The 24,200-nt window shown below is 30.4% G+C and overlaps 4 protein-coding genes across 4 annotated transcripts in view; 2 read left to right on the forward strand and 2 right to left on the reverse strand.

Moving 5' to 3' along the window:
• The first annotated feature begins 2,023 nt into the window (after positions 1-2,023).
• Positions 2,024-10,465, forward strand: Tsp5D (Tetraspanin 5D). The gene is made up of 5 exons (XM_065508561.1): positions 2,024-2,108; positions 8,736-8,927; positions 8,989-9,183; positions 9,303-9,466; positions 9,530-10,465. Exons 1-5 carry the CDS (start codon positions 2,046-2,048, stop codon positions 9,768-9,770), a joined length of 855 nt encoding a protein of 284 aa, XP_065364633.1. The 5' UTR covers positions 2,024-2,045; the 3' UTR covers positions 9,771-10,465.
• A 1,791-nt stretch (positions 10,466-12,256) lies between these two features.
• LOC135958857 (uncharacterized) lies at positions 12,257-17,613 on the reverse strand. Its single transcript, XM_065509792.1, has 4 exons — positions 17,413-17,613; positions 14,277-14,399; positions 12,595-12,726; positions 12,257-12,512 (listed from the first exon to the last, which is right to left on the reverse strand). Exons 1-4 carry the CDS (start codon positions 17,611-17,613, stop codon positions 12,429-12,431), a joined length of 540 nt encoding a protein of 179 aa, XP_065365864.1. The 3' UTR covers positions 12,257-12,428.
• Positions 17,614-21,035: 3,422 nt separating this feature from the next.
• Positions 21,036-21,833, forward strand: LOC135959209 (uncharacterized). The gene is made up of 3 exons (XM_065510295.1): positions 21,036-21,158; positions 21,222-21,463; positions 21,526-21,833. Exons 1-3 carry the CDS (start codon positions 21,038-21,040, stop codon positions 21,730-21,732), a joined length of 570 nt encoding a protein of 189 aa, XP_065366367.1. The 5' UTR covers positions 21,036-21,037; the 3' UTR covers positions 21,733-21,833.
• Positions 21,834-23,288: 1,455 nt separating this feature from the next.
• LOC135956881 (GATA zinc finger domain-containing protein 14) overlaps positions 23,289-24,200 on the reverse strand; it is a 28,970-nt gene continuing 28,058 nt past the window's right edge. Inside the window, exon 7 of the mRNA XM_065507482.1 lies at positions 23,289-24,180. Within this exon, the coding sequence (XP_065363554.1) occupies positions 23,449-24,180 (732 nt within the window). The 3' untranslated portion in view covers positions 23,289-23,448. The remainder of the gene's footprint in view (positions 24,181-24,200) is intronic.

Here is a 24,200-nt window from a genome sequence, read left to right on the forward strand (position 1 = left end):
ATTCATAACAGAATTCATTGAATCCTTGAATGATTAAATTTTTGTTAATTCAAATCGAATTCAAATTGAATTAAACTATTTTTTACATTCAGTTTTGTTTTTCTTTTAATCCTTTACAAATTGTAATCCTAGAATTATACTAGATTTGAATTCAAGAAAAATATATATTGTAATATATTTGAATTCAAGCTAATTTGAATGATTAAATAAAGAATTAATTCTATAAAAAATAATATATAAATATAATAAATAATAATATATAAATATACGGAATCCGAATAAAGTTTTCGTTTTTAAGTAAATCCACATGATTTACATTCTCATATAGGAGTGGACTTAAATTGAACCCCGGGAAAACTCATCTCTAAAGCCAAAGTATACTTCAAAATAAATATTTTAAATATTTTTAGGTAAAAAAAAATTTTTTTCCAGTTTTTTTTAATTTTTTGGAAACAAATTTTTCGAATTGTTTTTTAAATTTTATATTTTTTTTTAAACTTTAAAATTTTTTTTAAACTTTAAAATTTTTCGAATTGTTTTTTAAATTTTATATTTTTTTTTTTAAACTTTAAAATTTTATTTTATGTTTTTTAAATTTTTTTTTAATATTTAGCGAAAAAAATCGGGTAAAAAAATTTTTACGATTTTGACCCATTGTAGGTCCAACTTACTATGGTTTTATATATAATGGCTTGATCGACTCCGCTATCTATAAGGATGCAGAATATATATACTTTATAGGGTTGGAAATGTAGAAATTACAAACGGAATGACAAACTTATATATACCCTTCTCACGAAGTTGAAAAAAGACACGTATATCGGCGTTTTGAAAGTTTCCCAACTCTGGCACATTCTTATTGTTAATCGTCATAAGAAACCATGTGATCCTTACATTTTAGGTATAAAATGTGTTCAGCAAAGTTATGAGAAATGTTAAGGAGAACATTTTTTTAGAATATATTAACCCTCTAAATCCACAATGCATGGGTTTTTTTGTCTTTCTTTTAAAAAAGAGCAACAAACTCAATTAACCCATTTCTTACCGACGTGTGTTTGAACAGAAGTTTATCATTTCTAACGTTGAGTAAATATAAAACACAGATAAATATAAATAATTAAATGTATGAGGCATTTATATTAAGGTTTGGTCTCTTACCAACAAAAAATATTTTTGGAAAATTTTCTTTTCATAAGTGGTGATTGAAAAAGGGTCCAAAAATGGACTCTTTTTAAATTAATTATATAATATATATAAAAAAATCCGAATTATATGTATTGCCGTATATGTATTGCCGTGTGTTACTAAATCTCCAAAAAGGAACCTGAGGCCATTTAACCAGCGTACTGGTGAATATACAAGCCGCTAGGTGTGTTTCACCACACGTTGGTACTGATAGTGACATTGGTAATTAAATATTTTTTGTAATTACGACACAATCGATCTATTGGTAACCTTGGTTTACGTCTAACTACTTTGAAACATTAATTGCTAATATACTTTCCAAAATACATACCATAAACAACATAAATAACTAAAAAAAATTGTACCAACAAATGATTTCAATACACTTAACAGTACCAACGTGTGGTCAAACACACGGCAATTTTCAGAAAAACTATGCGTCAAAAAAAATTTGTATTAAAAAAATGCGTATTAAAAATGATACATAATACGTTCCTGAAATTTTCATCAAAAAATTCCAACGTTTAAATTTCCGGTAATTAATGAGTTAAAACGGATTTAAGGGGTTAAAATGTTCCGCAAAAATATTATCCGTGAAATAAGTTCCTGAATACACCAAAACGGAAAATTCAACCAGAAAGTCAGAAATAAGACACAACAAGATAGCTGTCACATCGTATTCTGCCACTGTCTTTGCTTACCACGGATTGGAAATTCTGGGATACTTTTTAGAGCACGACCTGATTGATATTTTTAGTATTTCTTGATCACCTGTTAATGCAGTTTAATCTTACTACGTCTGAAACTAAAATTATAATAATTACATTTTTTTTTCTTATTACAGTTAACATCTTACAAATATGGCAAATGCAGGTTACACATGCATAAGAAGGACATTTTGCTGGCTCAACATTATTTTATGGGTAAGTCATGATAAATCACTAGTCACGTAAACGGGTATAGGGACTGGCTGGGAAAGACTGTTAGCTTTAACGCCGATTTTTATGCTCTACTCCTCTATAGTTGGGAGGCTAATATGAGTTTGTGCTTATGTTTGTAGCGTCAAAAACTAATGGTAAAATATTCACCTTAATGTATAACAATTGACTCAGAATTTCATAGAATCACTGAATGTAATTCTATCTCATAGAAAGTAATACTGAGTCGCAATTCTTATTACTAAATTTTGTATTGATCATGGTCGAACATGACCGACTCTATATTCTTACTTTATTTAGTTTGGAAATCGGTTTCCTCTTCTTTAATAGAACACAAATCTTTGTCTTTTTATAAATATTAGGCTATATTTATGCACTAACATACAAACTCTTCTACAATAAAGGGTCTTCCAATAGGGACTTCTGAACTTTGACAATTGATAGCGGCCTTATTGTTGAAGCTACATATGACTACTACAAATCACAGTGGACACATAAAGCGTTCTGCAACACGTGCCAATAATAAAATAGTTTTATCAAATGGATGTACTGTTCGTTTTTCATCAAAAAATCATATTCAGCGATCAGGTCCATTTCTGGATGAATGGGTACTTCAATAAACAAAATTGTCGAATTTGGGACGATAGAAATCCACATGAGATCCAAGAGCGTCCAATGCATTCCGAAAAAGTCACCATATTTCTTTGAGAATGTCGCGACATTGGTCAGGTCATAACTGTCAGCGGCAAGTGCTATAGGTCAATGATGAACAACTTATTTTGGCCTGAATCTCATGTTATGGACATCATGTGGTTACGTGCCACACAGCTCATGCTACTTGGACATTCTGCACGAGCGATTTGGGGACATGGTGGTGGTGATATGAACTGTTCACCCAAATTGTGCGATTTTACTCCGTTAGGCTTCTTCTTATGGGGTTTTCTTTAGTCAGACATGCGAATAAGCCTTAAACCACAGAGACCCTTAAATCAAACATTAAGCAGATTTATCCGCCATGGAAAATTGGACATTAGGTGTGAACGAGCGGCAGTCATTTGCACGATGAATTCTATAGGCCTTTCAAACGATTAAAAAATTTCGATGATATCTGACACATACTTTATTTTATTTAAATTTAAAGATAGGAAGCTCTCAATGAAATACCCTTTACTTCAGTTACATATGAACTTGTATCTTGTATCGTATAAATATAAAAAAGTATAAAGGTAAATGGTGTTTATCTTTCATTGTCTGAAAAGTTTTTTTTTTTATTTGAAATTTCCATGATTTTTTAAACTGTTGCAGCCCATCTACAGACATTAATAATGTACGTTCGTACGGGTATTTACAATTTATGAATACTTTTATTTAACAATAAATAATCTTTAACGAACAATCTTTGTTGTCTGCTACGGAAATTATATTGTATTGCAGTTTATTTCATTTGATTTTTTTTTTTTAAAAAGTTATGAAAATAATATGTAAGTAAGGGAGGTGGAGAAAGTTGTTTTGGGGATGAGTTTGCAACTAAAAATATTTAATTATTAGAGACTTTGCTAAAAATAAAACTAAACATTACTAGTTTCCAGTTTCCTTAAAACTTGAGAAGTGAGTCCATATTTGTTAAAAACTAAAAGCCAACTTTTCATTCAACATTTTCATTAAACTAAACATTGCTATCATTTATTCATTCATTCATATTTGTGTTGGCTGTTGACAAAATAATTTCAGCAAAAACACTAAATAAAAGAGAGAATGGATGGATATCTTTGACAGTTTTTGATAATCTGTACAAGAATAGAGTGAGACGTGATAGAAAGAAGACTTTACTTGACACTACAACACTCCTCCCCACTCTAATAGGCAGACATTAAGTGAAAGCTTGGACATTGAACTTAAAGAAAAGAAACAAGTTAAATAAACCACTGCTGCTCGTACTACGTACCTCAATGTAATAATAATGATAATAATAATGATAATGTACAGTGGTACGTGTAGAATGGCATCATTTCAGCTTGTAAATGACAATTTAACTGCCAACAATTTAAAATTAAGCTCATTCAAGATGAGTTTACAACTAGAACGGCAGACAGCAAACTACACAAAATTCGTTTAGTTCCGAATGGCCTTAATTTCGATTTTAGCAAAAGTTTTTTTTTTTTTGGGAAGTTGGAATTTAAGTTGGTAATAGCAATTTATGTTCATAATAATTATGAAAGTTAAAATATAAACAAATCTGTAAAAAATTGTCATGACTTGAGCTAGTAATTATTAAATCTCATATTACAAACAGTTTTCTTTTTTTTATATACATACATACTTAATTATACAAATACATACACAAATTTGTAATTTTTGTAGTAAAATTAAAACAAATATTTAAACTTCTAATACAAGTAATAATGGAAGTCACTGATTCCCACGCTAATGACATTTAATTGTCTGTGTAAAAATGATTTGTAACTTTTCTTTAACAACAAAATACAGTGAGTGACAGTAAGATATCATTCAGTAATATATCAGCCATTACGTAAACAATTCTATAATCGATTTTACATTCTTAGCTCATAACATTTTATTAATGACTTCTTCAGAAGTCTTCACAACGGGGCACAGTGGTACCAATAGTAAAAATAATGGTTTTATATATGAATATGTTTAACTTCAGGTCCGTTGGAAAAATAATGAGTTTTGTTTGGACCTAAGCGTTCAGTAGGTTAAACTTTAAAAAACCCTGTTGGAATAGAATGTTAGTTTACAGGCTGTCATAGTTGGACACCTGGAGTGTAAAAAAAACCTTTAGAGCTCGTAGCTTTTACAAAAGTGAACCGATTTTTCAGAAATGTATATAGTCGAGGTTGTCATAGAATCCAATCATGGTCGGAATCGGTTTTGAAAACGACAAAAAAGGTAATGGATAAAGATGCCTCGTATACTTAAAAAAGCACGTGCAATTGACGGGCTATGTTTCACACGCTTCCCATTTTACGGTGAGGCACATTTCTGGATGAATAGGTAAGTCAACAAATAAAATTGTTGATTTTGGGACGATACCAATCCACATGAGATCCAAGAGCTTCCAATACATCCTGAAAAAGTCACTGTTTGGTGTGGATTTTGGACTGGCGGAGTCATCGGTCGATATTTCATTAAGATCGACGTTGGCCATGCCATCACAGTCAACTTCCTTTGGCTTGGTATGTGGTATCTAGAGGACGGCAATACGTACCACACATCTCATGTCACATTGAACATTATGCACGAGTGATTTGGAGTCAACTGACAGATGCCTGTTGACAGTAGCAGTGTTACACATTCAGTTAAGTCGGGAAATTCAAAAAGTCAAGGACTTATTGATCCGGCCTCGTAAATTCGTTAAACGAAAACTTTACTCGGATTTGGTTTATAGAACTAATTTATCAAAGCTTTATAAAGAAAATTTTGTTTGAAAATTTTGAATTATAAACCAGACAAATTAAAAATATTATTATCAATAAAAATAAGCTCAGAGTAGAATTTAAAGATTTACTGTTTATTCTGTAAATCGAGGGATTACAAGAACGTGTGATTTTTTAAACTGATGTTCTGCAAATCGTAAAATTTTGTTTAATGAAACTGTTTTGTTTACTCGAATATAAATCTTGAAAATCTTGTGGAATCGATTTACAGAACATCAAAATATTTAGTTCGTTTTAAAAACGAAAATTTTACTTTTTTTTTATTTATACGTTTATTATAATATTATTATTGTTCTCTCAGTGGAGAATCATATTTGGAAAATTAGATGAGTGGTAAATCAGCTCTACGCAGCCTTGAGCTATCTTGAGTTACTGTAAGTAGCCTTGCGAGCGGGTTCGGATGATGACGTTTCTTATGTACCATGAAGCTCCCGTCATGGTTCTAAGAATGTTGGATTGTGCCCTCTGTATCTATACTGGTATTGCTTGCTGTTCCCCATAATTGGATTCCGTATGTCCAAATTGGTACACCGTAATCGGCGCCGATAACGAAAACTGAAAAACGTTGGTGTTCGTCACCGTCTCGTTTCTGAATTGTTTTCGTGTTTTTGCGTTGCGACATAAAACAGAAACGAAATTATTTTTTAATTTTGGATGTCGCACATTAAATAGAATTTCACAATCTTTGACAAAATCTATTATTTTTTCCTCTTCCAATAAAGAAAATTTATTTTTATACCCTTCAGCTTCGTGAGAAGGGTATATATAAGTTTGTCATTCCGTTTGTAATTTCTACATTTTTCATTTCCGACCCTATAAAGTATATATATTCTGGATCCTTATAGATAGCGGAGTCGATTTAGCCATGTCCGTCTGTCTGTCCGTCTGTCTGTCTGTCTGTCTGTCTGTCTGTCTGTTGAAATCAATTTTCTGAAGGCCCCAGATATCTCCGGGAACCAAATCTTCAACAATTCTGTCAGACATACTTTCGAGAATTTTGCTATTTAAAGCAAAATCCGTCCATAAATAACGGAGATATGAGCAAAAATCCGAGACAACCTCTGAAAATTTCATCAAAAAACACAATGTATTGCATGCTTTGACAAAAAAACAACAAAACGTATGTTTGGATGTGCAAGTTTTGTGTATTTTGTTTTTTTTTTTTGTGTTTTGTTTCTTTTGCCATTGTTGTTGTTTTTTATACAACTAAACGTTTGTTTGGTTGTGTGTTGGTTTTTTTTACAAAAAAGCAACAAAACGTATGCTTGGTTGTGCATGCTTTGCGTATTTTGTTTTTTTTTTTGTGTTTTGTTTCTTTTGGCGTTGTTGTTGTTTTTTATACAACTAAACGTTTGTTTGGTTGTGTGTTGGTTTTTTTGACAAAAAAGCAACAAATTGTATGTTTGGACAAAAAAGCAACAAATCGTATGTGTGTTTTGTTTCTTTTGGCGTTGTTGTTTTTTATACAATTAAACGTAAGTTTGGACGTGTGTTGGTTTCATTGGCTTGCGTATTTTGTTTTTGCTTTTGGTGTTTTGTTTCCCAGCAGTTAAGCAAGTAGTCAATGTATCCCTTAAAGACAGTAATTGTCACAAATGTCTTATCACTTGGCTGACTCCATTTTATATATTTTGGTCATTTGACACGTGTGTGCACTTTGTAGTGCAGAGAGAAGACAATTGGTTACTTTATGCATCCCAAGTAATCTAGCGTGAAGACAATTGTCACTTAAGTGTCTCTAAGTAATCTAGAGTGTAGTCACTTTAAACGTTTTGTGAGTAATTCGTACAAACTGGTTTTTTACAAATTGTGTTAATATAATTCTCATACAGTTTATTTTTGTTTTTGCTTAAGTATACTGATATCGCATGTAACATAGCATGAAGTCAATAGTCACTTTAGTGTCTCTTAGCAACCTATGGTGAAGTCACTTCAAACTTTTTTTTGTACTGCAGTTTATTTTACCCACCACAAGCGTTGACTACCTTCGATCAGCTATCCAATAGTCACATTGTAATCAAAAGGGTCAATTGACCCCCTGCTTAGGACATGCATGTGTTAAAATAACTAGTCAAGTAACTGATCAAGTAACCAGTTACAAAGCTAGCAAGGTAACTGACGCTATGTAACCAGTTTGTGAATCCAATGCGTTGCCTACTTTGGACCAGCTATTAGACAGTCCCATTGTAATCAAAAAGAGACAATTGACCCCCTGCCTAGGACATGCCCGTGTTAAAATGACTAGTCACGTGGCTATTGAAGTAACTAGCCCCCACCCTAAATGATGGGTAAAATCACTAGTTCGGTACTGTCTCCTAGAACTGCTGGGTTCGTTTGGCGTTGTTGTTGTTTTTTGTGTTATTGATAAATTTAGGATGCTGTACGCTGAAAGTGGGCAATGTACATACATATATAATAATTATAAAAAATAATAATGCATCCACAACAAAGGTGAAGGGTATATAAGATTCGGCATAGCCGAATATAGCACTCTTACTTGTTTTTTATTCATTTTGATTTTCTTTAAATTTGAAATAAAAAAAAAAATTAAAATAATTTCGTTCCTACAGCACCGAAAATAACCTACTTGAAGTTTTTCGTAACTGATCGGTGCCGTTTCGTTCCCAATTTTCGTTGCCGATTTCTGAAACGAACTTTTTTTATGGAAATTCGTTTATGGAAATTCGTTTTCGGTGCCGATTACGGTGTATGCGGAAACGTAGCTTAAGATTAGTTTTACAGAACGGGCGGGCTAAAAATTTTTCTAACTAAGATTTCAAAATAAGCATGTTTTGATTTTGCTTTCTTGAACTTAACTAACTAAATTAAACTATTTACTTCCTGTTAAAAATGTCTTGTCATTGTTTTAAATTTCCCCTCCAAAATGTTTACAACTTAATTCAACATTTCTGTTACCCACTGTGTGTATGAAATGTTCCCCCTATTCTCCCGCATATTTAAAACTTTACGTGTAGTATCATAGTAATGGCAGCTTATGTATTTTTTTAAGTCTTTATTATTTTACTTATTTTTTATCAAATAATGTGTTTGTAATTATGTTTAAATACCTACAAAGTAACAAAATTTCCATTTCAATTATTTTTTATTTTCATTTTACACTATATTTCCAACAAAAAAAAAAAAACTACAATAGCTTTGTAGTTGTGCTTTTCTGGGAGCTGGTATTTGGTTGCGTTTATCGTATGAAGGCTATGCCACACTACTGCCAGATCATGCTGCCTTAAGTGCCGACTCTGTGTTCATGTGCATTGGTGTCATTGGCTTTGTGACATCTTTCCTGGGCTGTTGTGGAGCTTGGGTGCAATCACGTTGTCTTTTAGTGTTGGTAAGTATGGAGGAATATGTAATCAAATTTAATAATAACTATTATTTTCCTATTATTACAGTATTTCATGTTAATTATTACGTTGTTTTTGAGTGAGTTCTTAATCGGTTCGATTGCATTTATATTCCGTGGTGGCCTGAGTCGTACTTTGGCAAATGAGTTACGTTTTGGCATAGAACAACATTATAATGCTACGGATCGTGGCTCGCTTATAGCGCCTTCGGTTGCTACAATTTGGGATAATGTGCAGACATCGGTAAAATCTTTTATTAATAATACTGTTCAGTAACATAAAATTATAACAAATTTACTTTAAAAACATAACAATTTGTTATATATTTAAGTTAAATGTTAATTAATTTTATTTATTCCTAGTTTGAATGTTGCGGTGTCTCCTCCTATGAAGATTGGTATGACATACAGTCCTGGAGTGGCAAACGTTGGGTGCCTGAATCTTGCTGCAAACCTTTATATGAAAATCGAGGCATACTCACAGAGGGATCGGGCGATAGTCTATTAATAAAAGTAGATTGTGGCAGGTTGGTTCTAATAAAAACATCTTAAAACAAAATATACAATAATTTCGAATATTAATTTCTCAGATCTGAAAATCCCTCCTTATGGTGGGATAAGGGATGCGTTCACTCCCTACAACACTGGCTAACAGATAAATTAAATATAATCGGTGCCGTTGGCTTGGGCATAGCATTTGCCCAACTTTTCGGTCTCATAACATCCATGTTACTCTTCTGCACTGTCAAGCATAAGCGAGAATCCGATACTTATAAATCCTATTCACCCTCTATTGATCCCCAGACACGACCGAGTAGTTGGGAAGATTGAACAAAACTCTAGGTGAAGCATGGAAATTCTTCTTCAACCTAGAACTTCACTATAGAGAAACCAGTAAATCAGTGACAGTTAAAAGTTATAAAATCGATTAAATCTAAGAGGAAAAGTAAGTGTGCCTTTTTTTCTTCGCTAAAAAAAAAGTCATAACAGTGTGTGCCAAAAAACTAATTTATAGTCTCCTATAGTCTTATATAAAGTGAAATATTATTATTTTATTAATTATAGTTTTATTAGGTTGATATAACTTTAAAATAATCCCACAAAAAAATCATAAATCAAAAAAACAAAAGAACCAATTTTGGTTATTGGTTCTTAAGTATTAAATTATAAGAGTTATTATTTAATTATAAATTTATATATTATCAAAATGTTAAATTGCAACTTAAGGGATCGGTAAATGGGGTTTTTGTATATAGATTTTGAAACGTTTGGCTTTAAGTCATCTAAAATGCAAAATAATGAAACAATCAAGGGGAATTTATTATAAAAGACGGGCGAATTCATGCATATCTTATATATGGAGCAATGCGTATTAAATTTTGTTTAAATGTAGAATAAATGTCAAAATCAAGGCGGGCAAAAATATTGTTATTTATAATAACAAATGTAAACATAAAAAAAGATTGCCAGAAGACCTACATTAAACCACGGCGTTTTAAGAAACGTCTGCTTTTATGCGGCCACCTTGTTATTACGCCTTGATATGGAGTTTGACATAAAAATTAATAAATTCGATCGATTTTACCTGCATTCCCAACTTCCACCACCAAGGCGAATTTAAATACCAGGTGATGACAGTGGCGAATTCAGTCAAATACGAACGAATTCATTAATTTTTTATATATGAAGTTTGACATTCTTATTAATGAGTGAGTTGTTTTAAATGTGAAACTCCATATATAACAAATTAATGAATTCGCTCGTATTTGCCTGAATTTGCCACCGCCACCACCTGGTATATAAATTCGACCTAGTAACAAAAAAAAAACCGAATTACTTATTCGCCATACAAAAAAGCTCCGAACTCCTAATTTTTGAGGTTATTTTCTTAAATCTTAATTCTGAAAAATTAAATTTTTATGTGAAACACTTTTCATTTCATAAGTGTGTTCTTGCCTCCCACCACTACTGTATTAAAAAAAATATTGTTACACTTTTATTCGATTCAAAGTAGATATTTAAGAATTTGTATATGATTACCCCATTTGTAGGTTTATTAAGTTGCAATTAAAAAAATACTGCCTAAAAGAAGTAGTGATGAGTCACATTCCTTTAAACCTTTGAGCATTTTTACATGAAAAATTATATAGAAATAGATTGGCAACCGAACTAAAGTTGCGTTATCAGTTTCCAAAATGGTGTTACAGATGGCAACTGACAGCTATAATTTTCTGTTGCCAAATTGGAAATCAGAAAATTGTGGTTGTCTTCTGACAACGCAACTGAAGTTCGCTTGTAACAAGAATTTAAAAAAAAATTTAAAGAACCCTTTCAGGAGAAATCTTAGTCATTGAATATAAATTTAGATCCAAAAGCTGCGTTTACAATATCTGAGATTTCAGCTGAGTTGAACAACTGAGACACGTTCAAGTAGTGTATCTGTCTATTCAGTAGCTAAAAAGATGGTCCGGTGTGGACTGAAGGTGCGTCAGAACTTATCTAGTGTAAATGCAGCTCGGCATGGTAATTCAAAACGGCATTGATCATTTTATTAGTTTATCCACTAGCAGATCCGTAGTTACATTAGAATATGACTGGCATAAAATAGCTTTATTCGTATATATTTCATTACATTAAAATATTGTATTCAAAATGTATAAGAACCTGATTCAGAAACAAGAAAGCAAAACAATTTTAAAATTTTTGTATGAAAATCACTCAGTTTTTACATCATTTTTGAGTGCTTTTCATACAAAAATTTGGAAATTGTTTTGCTTTCAGGTATAGACAGGGGGTAAACTTTTAAATTGATCTTACCTTTAAAGGAAATAGGTTTTTAAAGATGTAATTCAACTTTACATACAGTAAACATGTACAACTATTTTTTTCTCTGGATGTATAGAAGTAAAGTTGAGTGAAAGTTTTAAATTTGGACTTTACATATCAATGAAGGATGGATAACATGGCCTCAAAGTAGGTCCCTACGGTGCTGATTAGTAATAATTAACAGTAACAACATTTAAAACAAAATTGTTTAATTTAATACAATTTCCCAATTCATTTTAAATTCAAATTATTTTACCAACTCAACTAGCTCAAAGGTTTAACTCATAATTATATTATTAAATAAAAACAAATAAAATATATGTATGTATGTATGTGCATAAAAATGTATGAATTATAATTAAAATATAAATAAACGAAATAAATATTTAAATAGTCTTCCAAAAACCAATGTAAAATTCATACATTTCATATGCAACTATTTACTTTAACCAAAAAACAAAAATCTCTTTAAAAATCAAACAAAATATTAGTAAATTTTATATTATAATATACAAAAATTAAAATCATAACGATTAACTTATTTATTTAATAAACACTTAAAACTAATACAGAATGTGTTTTACGAAATGGCAAATGTAAATGAAAACAAATGTTTGCTAATAAAGTCAATATTTAATAAAAACCAAACACTAAATATCACTACTACAGCCCCACTATTTTGCCACCTATAACATCCAGTTGTGCAGTAATGCCTTTCGAGATGGAACGAGCAATTTCTTTGGGTTTCTAAAATAAATAAAATGAAATTAAATTTTAGCAGTCTTACGGTAAGTAATTAAGTTAATTATTGTTGATATTTATTATTTACCTGTATTAAAGTATTTAAAAGATTGGAGAAGGCCTCATAACCATTCACCAGACTGCGGGATATGCCATCAAACATATCGCCATTATTGCCATATTTCTCATGTTCGCTAATGGTATCCAAAATGGGAAGGGGCTAGAAATATAGAAACAAATTTTCAGAAACAATAAATGCTATTTTTAGTATTGTAAAGTTCATATTGTTGAAATGTGTTTACCCTATGTCTATACTTGATAAATTTGTGTTATTAATAATTATCTTGACAACCATTTGTCTGTCAAAATAATTGTTGTCAAAATAAACAATTAGGAGTGTTATAAGACAATTATGAATATTTAAGTCATTTCCTGAGGGGGGCCTTGAATGTGGACTAGGGAGAAATGTTGGCCCATTTTCGTCATACTTTACGGTATAATTTCAGAGTACTTAGAACTAATTTGTGCAACATTTTATCAGGATTGTCGCATAAACAACATATTTATGACTGTTCAAACAGTATTCCGAGGGAAATTTGTATGGGGCTAGGTGAAATTATGGGCCGTGGGAGTGTCTGTGGAAAATTTAAGCCAGCTATCTATGCCCCATCGTGTTTTCAACAGACAGACATAGCTAGATCGTCTTACAATTTCATAAGGACCCAGAACATTGAATAAACGCATAGAACGGAAGGAGAGAGTAAAAAATTACTCTCTTTTCACACATACGGGTGATACAAAATACATGTAATACATTGTCATGAATTTGGTTTTTGACAACAGACTTAGGTGTTTGGCTCTCAGTTACCTATCTAGTTGTCTATGACCCAGAGTATTTTTCAATTATTCGTTTTTGAAAATCACTCGATTTATTAGTGTTATTGATTCGTTGTGACAAAATTGTTAGTGCTTTGCGTTGACAACAAATGTCATGTATTGTTATGATAAATATTTGTCAAGTATAGACAGGGGGTTCAGGAAATGTGCTAATAACCCCCATTAACACGAAAGTTTTTGTTGAGTATGTCATCCACATTTATTCGTTATGTACAGAAATGTCAAAAACTGAAAAGCAAAAACTTCACTGTGTGGACACGAATGCTGTTTCAAAAGAGAATTTAAAAATGTTTTACAGCAAATGTTTCACAATGTGAACCGGGACTTAGCACCTAACCAGACTTTGTGTTAATGGGGGGTAAGAATAATATAAAATTGGATATTTATCTTTCTTTTAAACAACAATAACTCTAATTTGTAAGAGATCACAGTAGAAGTTTATTACAAACATAAATATTTGCTGGAAACAGTGGTCGTCAAGAGAATAATTGCACACTGTTAAAGAGTCCAAAGTGAAAAGGGCCGTCTTATTGAGCAAATAGTTGATGAAATAAAGATGATCACCAAACTAAACTCTAAGCCTGTTCTGTAAATTGAGTGATTTTCAAACACGAAGAGTCGAAAAACTGATGTTCTGCAAATCGCAAGATTTTTTTAATCGAAAGTAAAACGAGAAAATCATGTGGACTAGATTTACAGAACACCAAATCATGTGAATTCGTTACTCGGATTCGATTTACAGCACAGTGGGTTTATTTATTTGATTTTACTCTCAGTAGATTTCAACTATTACCTTATTAAGTATTTGTATCTTAAAAGTATTGAAAATATTGACTTGGTTAGATATTTCAAAGATTTACTTATTTCACCAACCTGTGTTTTATCTAAAAATTTCTTTTGACTTTTATCGTAGAGACTTAAAACTTTCGATGGTACTCCTTCAGTTTCTAAATTGACAGATTCTCGGGTTTTTTCGGCAGCTTTAAATAATGAAATCTGAAAAACAAAATTGTATTAGTTATTTGTTGAAAACATTCTTAAGATTGCATAAATTTTGGAAATACAGAAGTTGGCAATGCTAAATCAATACTAAATATTGAATACATCCTTTTTAATACACTAAAACATGAGGTAAAAGAATACATACATATACTACATGTATGTTTCTCATTCCGTTTTTTTTTTACAATTTTCTTTTGCGACATAATCAGCCAATTATGAATAAAAAATTCCGCGGGAGTTTTTTCCCATTGAATTTGAATAGGAAAAATGAGAAAAGGGGAAAAACTCACGGGGAATTTTTATTCTTAATTGGGCTGAATAACTTTCCAAGGCTCCCAAATAACTCACGAACAGGAATAATCACCCTTATCGTTGTTTTCGTAAACGTCTTACGCCTACGACTGTTTCGTACTAGATTAAAGATAAAATGCAAACTGTTTCTTTAATCTATTACGAAACTGTCGTAGGCATATGACGTTTACGCCAACCACGATAAGGGTGAATATATCTGTATACTCCCGATTAGGAAAAAACGACATCTCTCCCTTGATAATTACATTGAAAATTTGTTTTCAAGACATATGTATTTTCAATGTTTTTTTAATTTCTTCTTATTAAAACTCCTTGCATATTTCGTATTTAAAATCGAATTTTCGAACATATTTAAAAAAACGTAATATAATGATAGTATATTGCAAATACTTTAAAAAAAATTTAGTTCGAAATTGGAAAATGTAAGAAATTGGCCTCAGATAAAACTAAAAGTATTTTTTTATAAATCTTCATGAATTAATTGTATCAACTTTTAAAAATGTTCGAACATATGTTCGAATTGTCGAAATAAAATTAGAATATTCGAATATAATATTGCATTATTATCAGGTTTATGCATGATATTAAGAATTTTTCGAACATATTGTAATATAATATTCAGTTACAAATTTTTACCTAAACTAATATATAAACAAACTAACATAGCAAGTTAAATGCATAAAAGCTTTTAATAAATTGAATGAAAAATATTTTAATTCAATTTGTATTAGATTTAAATTAACAAAAATTTAAGAATGTGGTTGAATGAATTCAGTTAAGATTTCAGTTATGATTTAATTCAACGATGAGTGAATTATATTTAAATAAAAGCCTTTGAATGAAGCTAAATAATTATATTAGTGTTACGAAATTGTACTTGAATTCAAATATAACGATTTTAACACGGCTGATTTAAAAGTAGCATAATGCTTTCAAATAGCAGTGCTGTAATAGCAAACTGTGACATATCTGTGGGCATTATTAACATTGAATAAAAGCTTTCAGTTGACCATTGATCGTAAGTTGGCAACGCTGTTTGCTGCGACCGTATATTCGAATATTCAGTTAAAGAACATTGTAGAAAGTACACCACATATGGCGTATGTATTAGAAAGCTCTAGACAGTTAAAGAGCAATCTAGAGAGCAGATGGCAGTGTTATAAATATTGGCAGAGGTTGCAGTCGTTAGTGAGTTTATCAGAGACGCTTTTCGAACAAACCTCAACTGAGTGCTGTGTTTTTCAAGTGAATTCGTGTACATTATAAAGTGTGCCAGTATTTCTGCGAATTTATAAACGTGTATAAAAAACATTGATTGACTATTTAATCCTGTGGTTGTTGTACATTTTAAATAAATAAAGAGTTGTTACAATTTTCAAACAACTAAACGGCTTTTATTTGCAATCAACAGTATCCGGTTTATTTAAAGGAAATAAACCAGCGTTTTGAAAAGGTTAAAACGTAACATTAGATTAGGGAATAGATACATGTAATGAATGGCAGACATTTATTAATTCCAAATTAAAATTTTAGTGAATTAAGCTGAAATTTAATTAATTTGAAGCTCTGGGGGGTAACTCTCTATTGCGATGCGAAAGCAATTTCGACGCGAAAGGTAAATGCGTTAAGAATACAATTTTGTACTCTGTATCGTCTACGCAAACGCTTTCGCAAAAAGAAGCAATACTGGCACCACAAAATAAACAATAGCGAAGAATGACAAATTGAAATGTCAAAACTTGTAAATAAAAACATTTTAAACTAATTTTTTGTGCGATGCGAAAACGCAATAAAGGGTACCAATTGTACCACTTTTCTTTCGCATCGCAATAGAGAGTAACCCCCCTGATTCTATATCAGTGCCTCGTTTCTATATCGTATGTGACAAACTTTTCATTTCAAATAAATATTTAAATTTATTACAGGCTTATAAAACAAATAGTGTTTGGAAATTCTTTTTTATAAATAATAAAACTTTTATCAAATTAACAATTGATTATGAATAAGGAAGGAAATTATAGGGTAAAGAAGAGACGAGACGCAATTGTCAAAAACCAAACTACACTACAAACTGCCCCCATTATCACAATGTATACTTATGTTGTAACCTCGTATCTGTGTATAATTCTCTATGGTCTCGACTCTATGTATAATTCTCTATGGGGAAAATATTTATAAACCTCTTGTTAAATACAGGGCGAGTAAGAGTAAATTGTTTACTTTGTCTGGTTTACTGTTAGTTTGAGCATTTTTGACTACGATATCTATTTTTTATTTTGATTGCAAAACCTGGATTCAAGTTTTTTTTATTCGAATACAATTTTTTTAAATCTTAGCATTAATAATCCGCGCCAGCGCAATTGTATTTCTACTGATGACCTTTTCGTTTCTCAAAGGTTAAATTCTGAGAACTTTATACTTTGTATAGCAACAATTTTTTAAATGTTTTCATTATAATTTGTCGCATATTTGTTTGTTTTAATGTTTTCTTGTAAAATACATATTTATGAGCACTTAAATTATAAAAACGCACTGTTAATCAAATAAAATCATCTTTCAAGGTCACCGTTACCAACGTAAATATTTTAATAGTTAATTTTTTCAAATCACTACTTCACACTTAACAATTTTGTAAATTTCGAAATGCAAGCGTATAAATAAATTCATAATTTTATTTAAGTTATTATGGAAATACCCTAAAACCGGAATCAGATGAAATTTCCGCCTGAGAATGTAAAGCTAGATCATCGGATAATTCCGATTGATGGGCCAAAGCTGGTTCAGAAGTTTCTGCATGGTAGGAGCCATCACTATTGACCACTGGCTGTGTTTGGCAGATAGCCACTAAAAAACTTAAATAAACAAATAATTTCGTAACACGGCACACTGAATTCATTTTTAAAACTTTGAATTGAGTTTTTTTTATTTTTGGCCAAAACAAAAACCGTTAAAAGATTTACGTACGAACACAACCAGACCGAATTGACTTAATAACTGAATTAAAGTACGGCTGAGGATTGAAACACATTTAAAAGTCTTGGTTGAAAATTTTGAGAGTATTATTTGTTTGTTGTTATTGTTGGTATCAGGTAAAATATTCGTACTAGTGTTACAACATTTAAAAAAAAGCTTTTTTATTTGTGGGTAAAAATACATACAAATATCTGACAGAAAACACTCATCATTCCATGCATTCATTCATTATTTTTGTCCATGACCATATATATGCATATGTATAACAACAATAACAATTACTCTATAAATTTAATAAATAAAATGGGTTAGATGTCTCCATCACACTAGGAAGGAAGTATTAAAGGCGGCTAAGTATAAATTAAGTGGTTATCTATTGAATGGTCCACTGGCCAACATAACAATGTATATATATTTGATAATTGATCCAGACACTAGGAAAAATGTGTAAAACTTTTCTTTTAATCAGTAAACAAAGCCAAAAACCTCAAAACCACTATTAAATGTCTTTCTTATGACTAGTAATTGTATGTACATTCGAAAAAGTTGTGTAATAACCTTGTTTATTTGTGTTTTTTGTTAACGGAATGACTGACTGACTAACTGACTGACTGACTTAAAAGAGGTTGTAGTTGTTGGCCAAAAACGTTTTGTTAAAAATGCTGTTACCAATAATTGGCCTATTGACTGACTGTTTTAAAGAGACACTCACATTTAACAGTTAATTGCTTTTAGAAAGCTTTTCGAATTGTATGTTGTGATATTAACATGTTTGATGTTAAATAAAGGTTTGTGTATTTGTTATGTACATAAATAAATAACGGAGATGTTTAAAAAGGTGTGTGTTTTTACTATAAGCTTTTTTAAGTTAAATTGAAAGCTGTTTACTGTAATAAAGGAATACCAAGAGTTGGTTGTTCTTTTAAATAATTCGAATAAAATAATAAAATAATCGACTATTAGATTTTTATTTTTCGTAATCAATGTAAAAACGTATTGAAATCTTATTATTAGGAGGCGGATTTATATGAAAACGCATGTTTTTCTCGAACGTCAAGATTATTTACAAAGTTATTAAAGATTTTTGAATTTTAGTTTTCATATAAAAATCCGATTTTTGGTCACAAATATGAGTGATCACAGATCGAGCTCCTTTTCTCGATTAAACGTTTATTAACAAAATTATTAAGGATTTTAGATTTTTGGGTTTTTTTATATAAACAAATTGATTTTTGGTCACAAATATGAGTGATCACAGATCGAGCTGCTTTTCCAAAATCTATTTTTGGTCAGAAATATGAATGAATAAGATTGATCACAGATCGAGCTTCTTTTCACGATTAAACGCTAATTTACGATGTTATTCAGGATTTAAAATTTTTGAAGTTTTTCATATGAAAAATCGATTTTTGGTCAGAAATATGAGTGATCACAGATCGAGTTCCTTTTCTCGATTAAACGGTTGTTTACAAAGTTATTAAGGATTTTAAATTTTTATGAAAAATCGATTTTTGGTCAGAAATATCATTTAAAATGTTATTAAGAGTTTTAGAATTTTGAAGCTGAAAATCGATTTATGGTAAAAAATATGAGTGATCACAGATCGAGCTGCTTTTTTCGATTAAACGCTTATATGCAAAGTTATTAAGGATTTTAGATTTTTAGGTTTTTTCATATGAAAAATCAATTTTTGATCAGAAATATGAGTGATCCCAGATTAAAGATTTTAGATTTTTGAAGTTTTCATATGAAAACCCGATTTTTGTTAAGAAATATGAGTGATCACAGCTCGAGCTCCTTTTCTCGAAATATGAGTGATCACAGATCGAGCTCCTTTTTTCCATTAAACGCTTATCTACAAAGTTATTAAGGATTTTATATTTTTTCATATGAAAAATCGATGTCTGGTTCGAAATATGATGATTACAGATCGAGCTCCTTTTCTCGATTAAACGCTTATTTACGAAGGATTTTATATTAAAGTTACAAATGATTTTAGAATTTTTCATATGAAAAATCGTTGTTTGGTCCGAAATATGAGTGATGACAGATCGATCTTCTTTTTTCGATTAAACGCTTATTTACAAAGTTATTAAGGATTTTAAATTTTTGAGTTCTTTCATATGAAAAATCGAAATATGAGTAATCACAGATCAAGCTGCTTTATTCGATTAAACGCTTATTTACAAAGTTATAAAATATTTCAGATATTTGATTTTTTTCATATGAAAAATTAGTTTTTTATCCGAATTATGAGTGATCACTGATAATAAAAGCATATATCGTACTCGTTCAACAATACTGTATTAACTCAAAATTTTTAAAAATTTTCTTTGCAAAAAATCAACTAACAACATCAATATCTATCTACTGTAAAAATTTCAACGTATTCCGATTACTCTTTCATCTCGATAACCACATTTGAGAGCAGTTTCGTGATAATTAGTGACTACCTTGTATAAACAAAAAGGTATTATTTTGAGTTAATACAAAAATTTAAATAGAAATACATCGTATATTTTACTAAAAAAATGTATTATTTTGAATTGAGCCTTTATTCAAGTTAAAAATAATCAAATTGTTTTATTTAAATTTGGATGTATTCATGGCAGAATCAACCAGGTACAATTATTAGGGAGAGTTGTCAATATTTACCCCTACAACGTCAAATAAAGCATCTACTCTCATCACTTTTTAATTTATTTTTGGGATGTTTTGCACGTTATATTAAAACCATCACATAATTATTTGGAAAAATTTTAATTTGAATTAAATATTTCACGAAAAAAAGTAAATACATAAAAATTTGTTTAAAAAAACCACAAATAAATTTATTTTTGTTTTAGACATTTCGTTTTGTTTTTTCTAATTTTCTTTTGTTTGACGTTAGAGGGAATGTATAATTGAGAACATACTTTCCAATAATTGTACCTTGCTTGTTCTGCCATGGATGTATTTTTTGATACTGTTTTGTTGATAAAATAATACAAACAAATATCGAGAAGTTTCAGAAAAATGGTATTAACTCGAAAAATAGCTTTATTTTGCAATAATTGCAAAAATTTTAAAGAAAAACGATGTAAATATATTTTCAAATGGAATGATGTATTCGGATTTTCAAATTCACTTAAAATGTAATCACAAACAGTTTTTGCCCTTTACTGAACATTTTAAAATTTTGAGTTAATACAGTATTGTTGAACGAGTGCTATATGTATTAAAGTTAAATTTTTGCAATTTAACAAAATCTGAAACACCTTTTTATTTCAATTCCATTTGAAACGAAAATTGTTAACAGAAAAACAAACAAAATATAAATATATTTCTTAGCTGCTCATATCTAGCTGATGTTTCGTATACAAAAACTAATGCTAGAAGAATATCGCGACATCTATGAACCGGTTATAGTGGAAAATCCTTTTACACAGGTTACAGAATACGGAGAGGGTTTAAGGCAATACCATATAGGTAAGTTTTTATATGTACTAATAAAATTGTAATACATATGTATTTACTTTATTTTAAATACAGGACTAACACGTTCCAAAATCATATTTGGCTGTGATGACTTTGATGCAATCGATTTGGAGGATTTTGTTTATAAAGGTCTTGATCCCGAAATTGAAACCTTCCGGTTGGTCAGCCTAATGCCTTTGCAATTTCTTAAGTTAAATTTTTATCGCAAAAGAAATAGAAATATTATGCGCATTTGTATATGTGGAGAAGAGGAGAAACCAATGCTGTTTGAATTTGGTGGTCATCTTTATAAGAGTGTAGGTTATCTTTTGACTTTTTGAAATAAAATAATTGATATTATTGTTTGATTTTGTTTTAGCTTTTCTGGAAAACTTGGCGTGAACGTGTGGCCACTATACGTATGTTACATTCCAATTTGTTTCATATATCTTGCTCCTCTCCCTTTTCCAGTACCGATGTCTTGGCCGAAGAGGACGTTTGTTATGCTCAAGTTCATGGGGGTTCCAATTATTCGCCAATGTCATGGAGAAATTATTCAACAAATTGTAGTTTGTTGAGTCAGTAGTTGAAGATTATTGAATGAAGAATTGTATAATAATGTATTGTTATCACCTATTTTAAATATATATTGTTGGAACGATTTTTATTTCGGGTCATAATAAAGGTTCCGACATCCAATTCTATTTAAATTAATCAGGATTTTATATTTTTCACGATTTATTGTATTATTTCCTTATTTTTGTGCAGAATTGGTTACATGATTGTAGAGATTTATAGAATTTCCTAAATTTTTTTTTAAAAATTTATAGAATTTTTTTATTATATATTCGTTTTATTATTAGTTTTTCTTTTATTTATATACAATTTGAGATTATATTGCACATAAAACTAAATTAGACGCAGCTTATAACTTAAATTTATATTAAATTTATCTTCTTTTTTTTAACAATTTTTTTTAAAGAAAAATACAAAAACAATCATAAACATAAATAAGCCAGGCAAAGTAATAAAATTATAACAATTTATATCATGATTTATAATAATACATTAAGCAGAAATTAACAAAATTTATTGTGACACATTAAGGGCCATTATTACAACTTGCCGTTATAGTTAAAGTTACCTTTAAGGGTATCATTTTCTATTGCTTAAAGTTACCTTTAAGTATAACGGCAAGTTGCAATAATGGCCCTAAGGGATTTAGAAAATGTTAAAGATTTTCAGCTGTTTACATTAATTTAACTTTTACTGGATATTGTTGGCGTATTCAAAATTTCAATTGCTCAATTCACAATCGGTGTCGTAGCGTTGTATGACATAAATACGACTTACAACGATACAACGCTAAGGCCCCGATTGTGAATTGGGTAAATATATTTTGTAAATCTGACAGGAACAGACGCTTATAGCCTGTTTCACAATATTGAATTAAAGATTTCTTTCGCATTCTGAAATACATATGAAGTTAGGGAAACCCACATCAGTTTTATTTCACTTAAGCTGGGTTTCCGCATACACCTACTTGCAATTTCGTTTTCGGTGCCGATTACGGTGTATGAGGAAACGTAGCTTTAGTTGTGAAACAGAAAGATTCAGAAACTGATTCATTATAAAATTTAGAAACTGATTTAAAATTACTTTGTTAGAGAATTAAAGATTTTGTACATTTTACACCATTTCCGATTCAATTTCAGAATTTTCCATTTATATTTCAGAATTTTCCAATTGTATTTCAGAATTTTCTAATTGAATTTCAGAATTTTCTAATTGCATTTCAGAAATTTCCATTTGCATTTCAGAATTTTTATTTTACACTTAAAAAGTTTCTAATTGTATTTTAGAAAATTCTAATAGCAATACCAATGGAAATTTCTGAAATACAAATAGAAAATTCTGAAATACAATTAGAAACTTTTTAAGTATAAATTAAAAATTCTGAAATACAAATGGAAATTTCTGAAATGCAATTGGAAAATTCTGAAATATAATTGGAATTTTCTGAAATTCATTTAGAAAATTCTGAAATTCAATTGGAATTTTCTGAAATTCATTTAGAAAATTCTGAAATTCAATTGGAATTTTCTGAAATACAATTGGAAATGGTGTAGTCGTTGTTAAAAATCTTAAATTGAAAATAATTTTATAAAATTTTAAAACAATTCTGGCAAAATGTAAAAATCTTGAAAAAAGTTATTAGAAAATATTAAAATCATTCTCAAAAACTGTCTTATTTTTAAAATCCCTTTGTATAACTCTATTTAGAATTTAAAATATCCACTTATTAACCAAACTTTATCGACTTCTCTGTAGATTTACTACTACTGCTGCTGGTGCCATTGCGATTGCCATTCTTCAGTATGCCCACTCCCGTCGTACCAGATCCACTATTCGCCGAGCGATTATTTGTTTTCGCCAGTAACTCCCCTGAGCTATTGTCATTCACCGAACAGTTTTGTAATTTCTTAGACATTTCGTCCACCGTATAACCATTATTGCCATAATCCACACTTTGGCGTTGCTGGAATTGCTGCTGTTGCTGGTGCAAAGGACAATTACGCTGATGTTCGGTATAAGAACTGCCATTGGATTTCCTTAGATTTGCCCTGGAAAGTGTGCTTTGTAATTCACTTTGTAACGCCTCATTTGTGGGTGTGGTATCACCGGAATCTCTACCCTTCTTTTGGGCCGAAATAAAATCGAATTTTTCTGGTTCCCTTCTCTGTGTTGTCTGTTGGCGATATTCTCCTATGGTAACGGTGCCCAAGCGCAAAGTTTGCCGGTTAGCTTGATTGTTGCCGTTAGCGGGAGCTGGAGTTTTATTTGGTCTACTGTAAGTTTCATTGCCATTGTAAATATTTCCATTGTTATGGTTTTGAGAACTATTCGATAAACGATGCCCAGATATTTGTTCATTTATAGCAAACGTCTTGGTGTTATTGCCGGCTGCTGTTGTTTGTGTATTGTTGGCTTTGTAGGTGTTGTTGTTGTTGCTATTGTTGGTCATTTGTAGTGGCTGCAAATCGTAGATAAGAA

The sequence above is a fragment of the Calliphora vicina genome, chromosome 4, assembly GCF_958450345.1.
Source record: "Calliphora vicina chromosome 4, idCalVici1.1, whole genome shotgun sequence".
In the NCBI taxonomy this organism is placed as follows: domain Eukaryota; kingdom Metazoa; phylum Arthropoda; class Insecta; order Diptera; family Calliphoridae; genus Calliphora; species Calliphora vicina.